The sequence below is a fragment of the Centruroides sculpturatus genome, unplaced genomic scaffold, assembly GCF_000671375.1.
Source record: "Centruroides sculpturatus isolate CEXI.00-Female unplaced genomic scaffold, Cexi_2.0 scaffold550, whole genome shotgun sequence".
Taxonomy (NCBI): Eukaryota; Metazoa; Arthropoda; class Arachnida; order Scorpiones; family Buthidae; genus Centruroides; species Centruroides sculpturatus.
The window spans coordinates 1-11,518 of NW_019384886.1; the positions used below are offsets into that span (position 1 = coordinate 1).

General features: G+C 29.2%; 1 protein-coding gene across 1 annotated transcript in view; it reads left to right on the plus strand.

The window, feature by feature from the left end:
- Window positions 1-616: 616 nt before the first annotated feature.
- The window catches only part of LOC111631109 (GATA zinc finger domain-containing protein 14-like), a 50,801-nt gene continuing 39,899 nt past the window's right edge, over window positions 617-11,518 (plus strand). The window contains exons 1-3 of the mRNA XM_023375307.1: window positions 617-1,115; window positions 8,518-8,882; window positions 10,691-10,798. Coding sequence (XP_023231075.1) covers window positions 8,553-8,882; window positions 10,691-10,798 — 438 coding nt within the window. The 5' untranslated portion in view covers window positions 617-1,115; window positions 8,518-8,552. The remainder of the gene's footprint in view (window positions 1,116-8,517; window positions 8,883-10,690; window positions 10,799-11,518) is intronic.

Below are 11,518 nucleotides of genomic sequence, written 5' to 3' on the forward strand. Positions count from 1 at the left end.
GTTTTATGCAAAAATTAAAAATTTATTTTAAATAGAAAATATACTGTAATATATATTTTCTATAGTTAACTCATGAGTTGTATGCACAAAAATATGGTATCTGTAGGCCTATTTGAAATACATTTTAAAGCGGTTGTGAGTTATGTGCTGAATTTAAATTGCAATTACAAACTTGTGCCTATGGAGCAATGACTACTTCCATTGGTGTGAGTACATAGTAGTGCAGGTTATGCAAGGTTTTATTTTCATGTTAGCAATTTTCTGTGAGGTATACACTATTATGAGTTACATACTGATACAAGTTATTACAAAAAGACATAGTAATTAACATAACTATTTTTGAAATTCGAGAGTTAAAAATTTTATTAAAAAATACAGTTAAAATAAATCTTTTGGTAGAAAATGCAGATAAGAGAGAAGAATGATAATCATCAAAGAATATATACCTAAAATGTTGCAAAAAATTCTTATGATTAAAAACAAAATTGCAATAAAGACTGAAAACCAATAAAGAGATAATTGAACTTTTGAAATCATCAGAGGAAATGAGATCAAAATAATCAATCACCACCATTTTGAAGTAAAAGTTCTTACAATATTCTCTGATAATACACCAACTTAAAAATATTATTGAAGGATGAATACAAAAATCTACAGAAAAGTGTCTTTTACAAATGACAATAGCCAAAGAGAAAAAGAATGCATCAAACATACCATAGCAGGATATTTTACACTAAACATCAGTGCAAAAAATGCAGATATGAGTTAGTAACAAAGTTAAGTCAAGTTATTTCATGTATTTGTATATATATGGAACATTAATCCATTCCAACATTTGCCTTTGTTTGGTTTTTTTTAAATTTTCATCTTTATTTCTATCATTCACAATAAATGAATTTCAGGAATTCAGTTTCTCCTGATTAATATTCCATGTGCAAACAAACAATAATTGTCATAATGCAATTCCAAGCAGGCAAAATTATTTCATGTATTTTAATTGTTTCAATTTTGTTTTCAGGATGAAGACAGGCAACATACTCCAAGTAATGTGTTTGATACCAAAACAGAAAGTTTAATTAAATCATTACCACCTTTGCCTCCATTAAAACTACAACGTAAGATTTTAAATTAAAATGTAATCATTATCTTTAGTCTCAAATTTTATATATGTTAAATTACATTGCAGTAGTGTAGCGAGGGGGTGCAAGAGGGTGGTGTATCATGCACCGGGTGCCACTCGCAGAAGGGCACCCAAATGGTCTCCAAGACAAACTATATGTGTTTCTGAAAGGTGCCAATAAAGTGTCGTGCCCCGGGCACCAGTTATGTTCACTACGCCATTGTTACATTGTTAAATTTTATTTGTAAAAACAGAAAATTAATGACCAGCTTAATAATATAGATTCTTCCAAAATGAATACTACCATTTCAAATTACTGTAATTATGTTAATTATTAACTAAGTAGTATGCAACATGATCCACTAACTAAGAAGTATGCGACACCAATCAACAGAGTAACTATTCAATTTTCATCTCCTATCTGTATTCCAACATCATCATGTATACTACCTCTAGGAAGTGCCATAAATGAAAATAGTGATTCCATAACAGAGAAGGCATTTTGCATTCTGCAGTTTGCAAAGTCAGAATTATTTGTCATTGTGCAATGTGAGTAGTCTGTAGGAGCTGTAGAATTGTGGTTGCCATGTGAGAAGTGACAATGGATATACCATACCTTGAGAAAAGGTTAAATACCTTCTTGTAAGGATACTGGAAAAATGTATCAATGACTCACAAAAAGCTTTGAATATCCAGTAAAATTATTTAATTGAAATAACAAATGTTTTCAACATTAATATTCAGTCTTCGTCAGTCCCATAGTGAGTATAGGAAGAATTTGAATATCGGTTGGACATATGCCATGTGACACAAAGTGCATGCATTGAGAAATTGTAATAGACAAATGTGGAACTAGGACAGTTTTCCAACATTTTAATGTTCATTATGACATTCTCATATAATAATTAACATAACTGCAATAACTTAAAATGGTAGAATTATTTTTGGGAGACTATATATTCAATCTTATTTGTTTAGAACAAGAATATTTATTAAGTACTTTGGAAATACTTTCATTCTCTTTGTCAGAATTTACAACTAGACAAAAATAACAAATAATAATAGCATAAGAATATTTTGCTACTGACAAGGGGAACCCAGGAGGTTGTCAATACCAATTTTGACAAAATTTTGTGGATATACAATAGTATTTACTCGTACTTAAACTCTACCAAAGCCACAGGACCCACTGACCCACTATTCAAGCATTCTTGAAAAAATCACAATTAAAGTTTTTCTAGAACTATTAATATCTATGCAGAAGTGCCATTCACGTGTTTATGGTGTGGTGTGATTAGTTAAGGAATTGCATGAGTGTTAATATGCAGGTTTGAATCCTGTATGAGATTAAATTATAAATGTAAACAAAAATTTTATCTTATTATTAAATTTACAATTTTTATGCTATTTTTAAGTATTGAATTTTAAATTTATTATTCTTTATAAAATATCAGAAATTCAAAAATTATTTTTCAACAATTTAAAGTTTTGGCACAAAAAATATATTCATGTAATAAATAGTTATAATTATTGTTTCACAAGAATATGACAACATTTTGGGTGGTATCTATCATAAAAACAGTTAAAACATAATGCTTCAGTGCACCATGCACAAATAATCATTGCTATTTCTTCATACAATCTTTACATTTTGTATTAATAATAGAGGGTGAAAAACAAACTTCATTAATGTTTTTGAAAATATTTCTTTTGCGTGTTATTTGAGATGCAAACAATGCATATTTTAACATGTCACAAAAAACTGGTGCACCCAACTGGTTGTGAATTAGAGTATATATAATTTTAAGAATTTTAATAGCATCTTCATGATTGGCTATTCTCTATCAGTTTTCAGGAGGGATAGCTAAAGTGCACTAGAGCGCAAAGATACTATAGGAATATCCAAATCTCACAAACTAAATACAGTATAAGCAAAAACATCTTCTATAAAAATTTGTATAGCATGCTTAATGGTTTTATTTATACTGTTCATTATTGGGATCACTGGTGAGAAGAGAGAATCTTAGCTGTCAACTTTGGTTGCTTCCCTTTCTACATCAAAGGGATTCACCTGATTAACTCTAGCGGCACCCTTACTTCTCCAATAAAACTGTACTGTCCAGACAGAAAGTATAATCTTCATATAATTTTCTTTCCTAATTAGATTAGGCCTTACATACGAAATGTATTGATATGTATAATATAAGAACGTACATTACATTAAACAATATAAAATGTGATTATAATGTTATATGTATTTTCTAAATATGGAATGATCAAAAAATAAATAAATTTTTGATGACTTTAAAAACATAACAATTTAATAACAAGATTAAATTATAAATGTAAAAAAAAATTTCTCATGTGGGATCCAAACCCACATATTAATGCTCTTCACGCAACACCTTAACTAATTACGCCACGAACACGTGAATGGCACTTCTACATAGGTATTAATAATTCTAGAAAAACTTTAATTGTGATTTTCTCAAGAACACCTAAATAATGAGTCCTGCAGCTTTGACAGAGTCTAAGTGCAAGTAAATACTATACATCCACAAAATTTCGTTGAAATTGTGATGACAACCTCCTGGGTTCCCCTTGTGAATAATACCTTCTGAGATCAATGTAATATAGGATTTAATTATAATACATCATTGCCATATACAATATTTCTAAACCTGTTTTTATGAATTAAATAGTCTGTCCAAGTAAATAAAAATGTATTCTTATAATCTGAAAATAACCCAGTTCATTTGTATAATATTTATTATTTTTGTACAGTTATAGAATCTGACAGTGAGAAGCAGGCCTGTAACAGAAAACTGCAAAGCCCCACAAAATGTTTTAGAGAGCCCCTTTCACTTGTTGCAGATCCAGGAGCAAATCTCAAGACAACTTTAACATATTCAGACACAAATATGCAACCTGAAATCATTTTTAATGGGGCCCATTTATATATATATTAATAAATATAATTTTGTTTTACTTTTGTTTATTTTTAACTAGCTGATGTACCCAACTATGTTTATAATTTTAATTATTTCTATCTGCAAAAAACAAATATGGCTCACAGTATGTGACAGTTAGTTTGGGAGAATAACAGTGCCATTTTCTTTCTATTTCTTGTCCCATTTTTGTTTTTGTTAATGTTATGCCATGTTTCTTACAAGTAGAGACACTTTCAGTTTAATTACTCTAACAAACTTGTCAGTTATCATAAAAATAATACAAGGAGACTTAGCTCTGCTTTCATGTACACCTTCTCATCTTTTCAACTGTGGCACCAGTTGCTGACAGTACCCCCTTGAGTTCTCTCTGGTTTTTGCTTACTAAATTAAATACTGTTCCCAACAGTTTTAAACAAACAATATTTAACAGACAAAGAACATTTGATATTGGAGTTTATGAAAAAAAGGACCTTTTGGTCTGCATGATCCTAGATTTAAAGTTTATTTTTGTATATTTTCATCAGTAATATCAATTGGGTACAATGCATGATCAGAAGATAACATAAATGTGCTGTACAGTCGACTCCCCTATAAGACAGTAGATACGTTCCATTCTTTAGGAATCCGATTTCTTACGAGTCCTTCCAATCACATGTCACGTTTACGGACTACGGCTATTTGAAAGGTTTTCTTCCATAAAATTAATCGATTCTAGACTAATCCGACTCAACATTTCCAAAATACGTATATATTTTTTGGAAATAATCCATATAAACTACACTATAAACAAAAAATTGTAGGATTACTTACCGAGTGTGCACCATTCGACATCGCCATTGCTCAAGCTTGTTTTTGTCGCGGAACAGCTCAGCAAACTACGGCTGCAATTTCTGATGTTATTTTTCTGCGAAAGCTTCATTGAACTTTGGAGACATCATTAATAGAAATAATTTTAATCCCGTTGAATAAGAAATGTATAAAATTACAGTGCTGTATTAGACTTATGGTACCTAATTTACATACTGTACAGACGATAGTTCACCTAAACTCTCCGTAGCGTGGCGCCAGGCGGCGGAAAATATATATATAATTATAATAAAGTTACAATAAATTAAGTTAATATATAATTATATATACAATACCTAATTTATATATAATTAATATATAATTATATGTACAGTACCTAATTTATATATAATTTATATATAATACTGTACAGACGATAGTAATCTCTCCGTAGCGTGACGCTTGACGGCGCAGAAAGTAGTTCGGCTGCCTGATGACGTTTTACATAATTATAGGAGTTTTTTTTACCGTTTTTTAAGGATACCGTCGCAATTTTTTTGCTGTCTTATAGGAATCATAATTATAGGAACCCGTTTTATAGGGGGTCTACTGTACTTACTGCTGTAGGCCTTTCATTGTTTCTATTTTCTAAATGATGAGCTGTAGATGTACTCACTCTTTCTAAATTGTCTGTAATTTCTTCTGTACTGTTTTGTTCACATTCATCTGGCTCTTGCATTGTCAAAATCAAGTTTTTTTTAGCTGTCATCTATTTGAAAAATCAGTTTAGTTTTGTATTTTATTTTATTGTCCTTTTCTCTCAGTGTTCTCTTCTAAAAACTATTTCAGTAGGACTCATAAAATAAATAAAAATGTCAAGTTCTCTGGCATCAGAAAGTAAAAATATTCTTATACAAAACTTATCAATACCACTTGTTCTTCTAGAATGCAGGAAACTTTTCAGTAACTTTCACTTTGTTCCAGCAATAGTTTATTTCAATTTACACAATTCAAAATAAACGATAGTTTGAAATTCTTCAAATTTAAATTCACATTCAGACAAGCACTTTGCTTTTGTTACCAAGTAAATGCTCAAAACCCAGCAGGTTGTGTTCAATGTGCTGACCACTTGGATGAGTTATCAATCATTCATTTAATTTTGAAAATCTTGTACCATCAGATACAAATTGTAATTGAAAATAATATTTATATTCAAAATAATTATTTGTGCATTTTCATATATTTATACATTCTACAAGAAATTAACTAAAAGTTTTTAATTAAAATTGCTTTTCTGCTAGTTGACCAATCATCTTTTATTCAGGGCAGTGTTAGACTATTTTAGTACAGGTATACCTTGAGTTACGTTGTTCTCGATTATATGTCATTTGACGAAAAAATATATGGAAAAATAAAAGTCAAGTTTAAGTCAAGTCATTTTATTCAACTTTACGTCCATCTGCCACAAATATTGAAGTCGTAATATCACTAGAAAAGTGTTAAAGCACATAAAATCATATTAAGATATGTACATTTACAGTAAATGTTAATATAATCATCACTAAATAAGACGACAACACAGTCACAGATGAAAACATCTGTGACTGTGTTGTTGTCTTATTTAGTGGCCTTTAAGCGCTCAATATTGGTGTTTTCCAAGATAGTTCCAATATCTACCGTTTGGTGTCGTTATCAGCGCCACTCGATATTGGTAAATTTAATATAAATTAGTTTATTTTCTATTGTCGCAAGATAATTTTAATAACTGTATTTGTTATTTAACTTTACAAAATTATCTTATTTTATAATGTCTTAGAGCAAACCACATTCACAAATAAAGAGTCCACGATGTACTGTAAACATCGCCAAATTGTAAACATGTACATTTACAAGTATGTACTGTATGTACAGTACATGAATTCATAAATTTAGATAAATTTTAGTTTTTAATATAGTACAGAAAAAAGTAATTTGTTTATAAGTTTAAAATAAATTCTTATTAACAATACAGGTAACCCCTGTATAACACAGCACTCTATAGCACGGATTCACTCTAACATGGTTCAAGAATTGGGAACATCCCTTTATAACACGGTGCTTTTATAGTACGGGTTCACTCTAACACAGTTCAGGAATTGGGTAAAACCCTCATACAACATGAAATGTAATAAAGGGTGCGTTCTTTTATACCTCCGCGTAACTCCATACGAGCATTCTAATTGTTTTCATGGCTATTTTGAATGCTCTTTCAACAAATAATCCATTTAATGGTTAAATTTTACAATTGGGACCCTTCTTTTGCCTCTAAAAGCTCATTTTAGAATTATAGATTCCTCCATCACAATACTAACGATAGTGCGGACGCCGCCATCTTTCTTTCACCATTGTTCCTAAATGCCTACAAACAGCAATGCACTCCCATTGCAGAGCAACCGCTATTAACGAATGCACCCAAAAACTGTTACCAGTTGATGATGCTCATGCTGAGATCATCATATAGGATGAATAATCCTCTGATAAAATATTTACTTAATTTAAATAATTAATAAGTATTTTACCTATGAAAAAAATGAATAATAAATCCAATTTAAATAAGGATTTAACAGCATGTTTTTTAATTTTTGGAACCTAACTCCCTTTCCGCACTAGTTCTTTGTTTCGTATAACACGGATTTGCATAACATGGCAATTTTTTGGAACGTAACTCCTGTGTTATACGGGGGTTATCTGTATATTATTAAAAATGCATTTATAAATAAAATACAGAACTGGGAATGGTTATTTGTGGTTTAGCCTAGTGACAAGTAAATTCAACTTACGTCATTTTGCCTCTCCTGAAACCAATTACCAACATAAGGTGAGGTATACCTGTATTGAATATATGTTACAATGTTAGAATTTGTGTATTAAGTTTGTGCAGATGGTTTGTTATTTGTTCTACTGTGGTCAAAATTGTCATAAAGTTGTCAGTTTATTTTACTGGGTTGAAATGCCATATTCCTACTATGACATTCCAATCATATGTTGGGAAGGGAGGTGAGAATTAGTGGTCAGTCTTTTCTATGTCATGAATCACTCTAAATTGTTGTTCTGTATTGTTTGTTAGTTTTTTGTTCCTACATTTGTGTGTAACCAATTTAATTCCATGCAATAAACATACTTAAGTTTGAGTTATTTGAGTGTAACAAACAAAAATGTCTTCCAGTTGTGGGACCCAAAAAGTGCTGGACTTCCGCATGCAGGGTCTGCGGGAGCAATTGTTATGGCCCTGGTGTGAGGCAAAAGCATTCTTGGAAGTATTTAAGAATTAATAGTTTTTTAAATAAATCTATCACCTTTCTGCCTTCAAAACAAACATATTTTATTTTAAACATTTTTATCTGCAATACTTCACTTTGGAAATATTTCATTTTTTTTTTCAGATTAAATGCCTCACGTATAAGTAATAAAAAAATTCAAACAAAAAAATAGAATGATAATCAAAACATACAATTAGTTCAAACTCAGCATAATGTGCTACATAAATTTCAAATTTTAAGTTAGTTTAATACAGTAATAATTCATAATGAAATGTTAGTATTACGCATTAAATAAATTATTTTTATATTTAGTTTTGTTTACATTAAGTGTTTTAATATAATATTTTTGCTTTCATATCAGGTTTAGAAATAACATCTGCAAATATTCGAAAATGGATGAGTGAGGAAGATTTAGATAAATTAAAACAAGCAGTTATAGATGGTCATGGAGAAATGATATGTCGAGAGAATTCAGGAAATAAAATAGTACAAGAATATATTACTCATTCGTTACCACTGATGATGGACAGAATTAGTGCAATACATAATGCAGTTTCACGTGATGATTTGACAGAACTAAGAACTCAATTAGATAACGAAGAATTAGTTCCAGCTAAGGATAATTTTGGAATGACAAGTCTTCATAAAGCAGTTATTCTTGGTCACACTAAAATTGTGAAATTTTTAACTGATAATTTTCCTGAAATTATCAATATCACAGACAAGGTACTGTACAATAAAAAATTTTTAATTAAAAGATATGTTTTTTTAAATTAAAAAACTTCCAATAAACTATAAAAGTGAGTTTGTAACAACAAAATAGTTCCAATTAGTTGATGAAGTAACATTTCAAAACAGTCCTTTTCTCATAGATACCACTTAAGCCAGAGTTTTTGTTCTTCCCATAGTCAACCCATTGAAACTGCCAAAAAAATTAGCACAAAATGAGTATTATGTAAATAATTTTGAATTTGTGAAGTTGTTTTTTTCTTTAGCTTATTGGCATTCTAGTTTCATCTTCTATTGACTCCATAGTAAAAGTTAAACAAGTATAACCATTGATAAGCTAATAATGGAACAATATGTTAGAATTATTGCAATTTTTAATCTAATGCTTGAAAAATATTTTATCAAAATAAAAATGATATGACTCCTTACCATACTAGTGGTTGGACTTGTTTAATTTGTTTATCAGACTTTTAAATTATAGAGGTGGCAAAGCCTTTTAGTTTTACAATATTCATAAATATTATTACTCCTTGTTTTATATATTGGATTTCTTTATTATTATATCATAAAAATGCAAATGGCAAAAAGTTTAACAAAAAATAAAACAAATGTTTATAAATTTGGGGATTCAATTATCTAAATATAATGACAATATAGCCATGGTGGTCAAATTATGGCTCATGAGCCACATGCAGCTCTTCTAGACCCTTAATGTGGCTTCAAAATATCATACCACTACCCCTTACTACTTAGAGGTAGGGGGCTGACTTTTGTGCTATTCTTATATATATAGTTTTCCAAAAGAACACACCATAGGAGATTATGAACAGAAGCTTGTGGGCAAAGCATCTGGAGCAAGTGTACAGTGTAATGATTATATGAGATGCATCATTTAATACTGCCAAATGGAAATTAATTGTACAGAATAATTAATGTGTGGTTGAATCACTTTCAACTAATTTAGGTCCAGCTGCACAGTTCTGTAATTAACTGATATGTTGTGAAAATAGAAACTTCTTTTTAATACACAATATGCAGATGTTGTGAGTTTTATTTAAATAAAATTGTACACTTGGCCCTGATGCTTTGCCTACAAGCTTCTCCTCATAATCTCCTATGGTGTGTTCTTTTGTATATATTGTAGAGCATCAATTGTCCGAATGTTGATAAACTGAAACGTCAATTAACCAAAAGCTTTTCAGTCAGCAAATTTAAATTTCCGCTAGTGCTGTGGCGCTGAAATCTTTGGCTATGTCTTGGGCTACTCCAATATTATTTTTGTTGGTGTGCATATTTTAACTGGCAGCACTGGTGCAACCATGAGAAGGTACTTAAGGACATGCCAGGATTTGAACAAATTTCAACATGGGATAGGTTAATATATTTTTTTGTACATAATCGGTTATCTGAAAAATCGATTTTCCGAACTACCCCAGTCCTCAATTGATTTGGATAATCAATGCTCTAATGTAATATATACAATGTAATATAATCTCAAAGAAAAGAAGAAAACAAAACATTAACTGTAAGTACTTTCTTTAATGCAATAAAAAAGGGCAAAGCTACTTGCAATTAATTTTTAGTTTACTTACTATGAGATGATTCTCAAAACCATCTTTCTAAAATTATAAATAAGGATATTCAATTAACCTTACTATATTTAATAAAACTTAAATTAATTCTTAAATTGGTAAACAGTTTAAGGAAATTAAAATCTTAATGATAAAAATCATACAATAATTGAAATATCATTCTACATAAATATTATATGATATAATTGATTGATTTGGTTCAAATTTTGTCAGGATGGAAGAACAGCTCTACATTATGCAACAGCTGCATCAAGAAAAGAAAGTATTAATATTTATAAAATTCTAATACAAGCTGGTGCTGATCCAAAAATACGTGACATGGTAAAAAAAACTATTTATTAGATTTGATCTTAACATATGAAATTATATATATAAAACCACTAATAGCTTTAAATCAGTTTCATGTATTTTAATTTTTTATAATTATATCACTTAAGAAATCAAAAACAATATTTTAATGTTGTATAAATATTACTATAGATAATTAATGTTATAACTAGAATACTATATTTATTATCATCATCATAACTAATTGAAAATTAAGTCTACAAAATGAATATCTTAAAATTGACTAAATAAATAAATAAAAATTTCTATACATAATTATTTAAATTTGCAAATAAATACTGAACTATTCATATGAATAATATATACAAAACATAATCAAATGAAAAGGAATTTATATGTGAAATTTCATTTTAATTGAGAGAAATTTAAAATTTTTAAATTAAGAAAATATTTAATATTTTAATTTTTATAACATTCTAATTTTGTTTTCAGTAATTTGCAATTATAAAAACTCTAATTGAAAATATGATATACTGTATATAAATTTTAATAAAAGTTTAAAAAAAAATTATTTTTTAATACAGTAGAACCTCGATTATCCGGACTAATTGGGGATGAAGGTAGTCCGGATAAGGAAAAATCCGGATAATCGAAACAAATACTTTAATTTGTCTTTTAATGATAATACAACACGTTTTCTTTTCGATGACATATCGGTAATATTAAAAGTAAATACTGTATTTAAATCGTGAT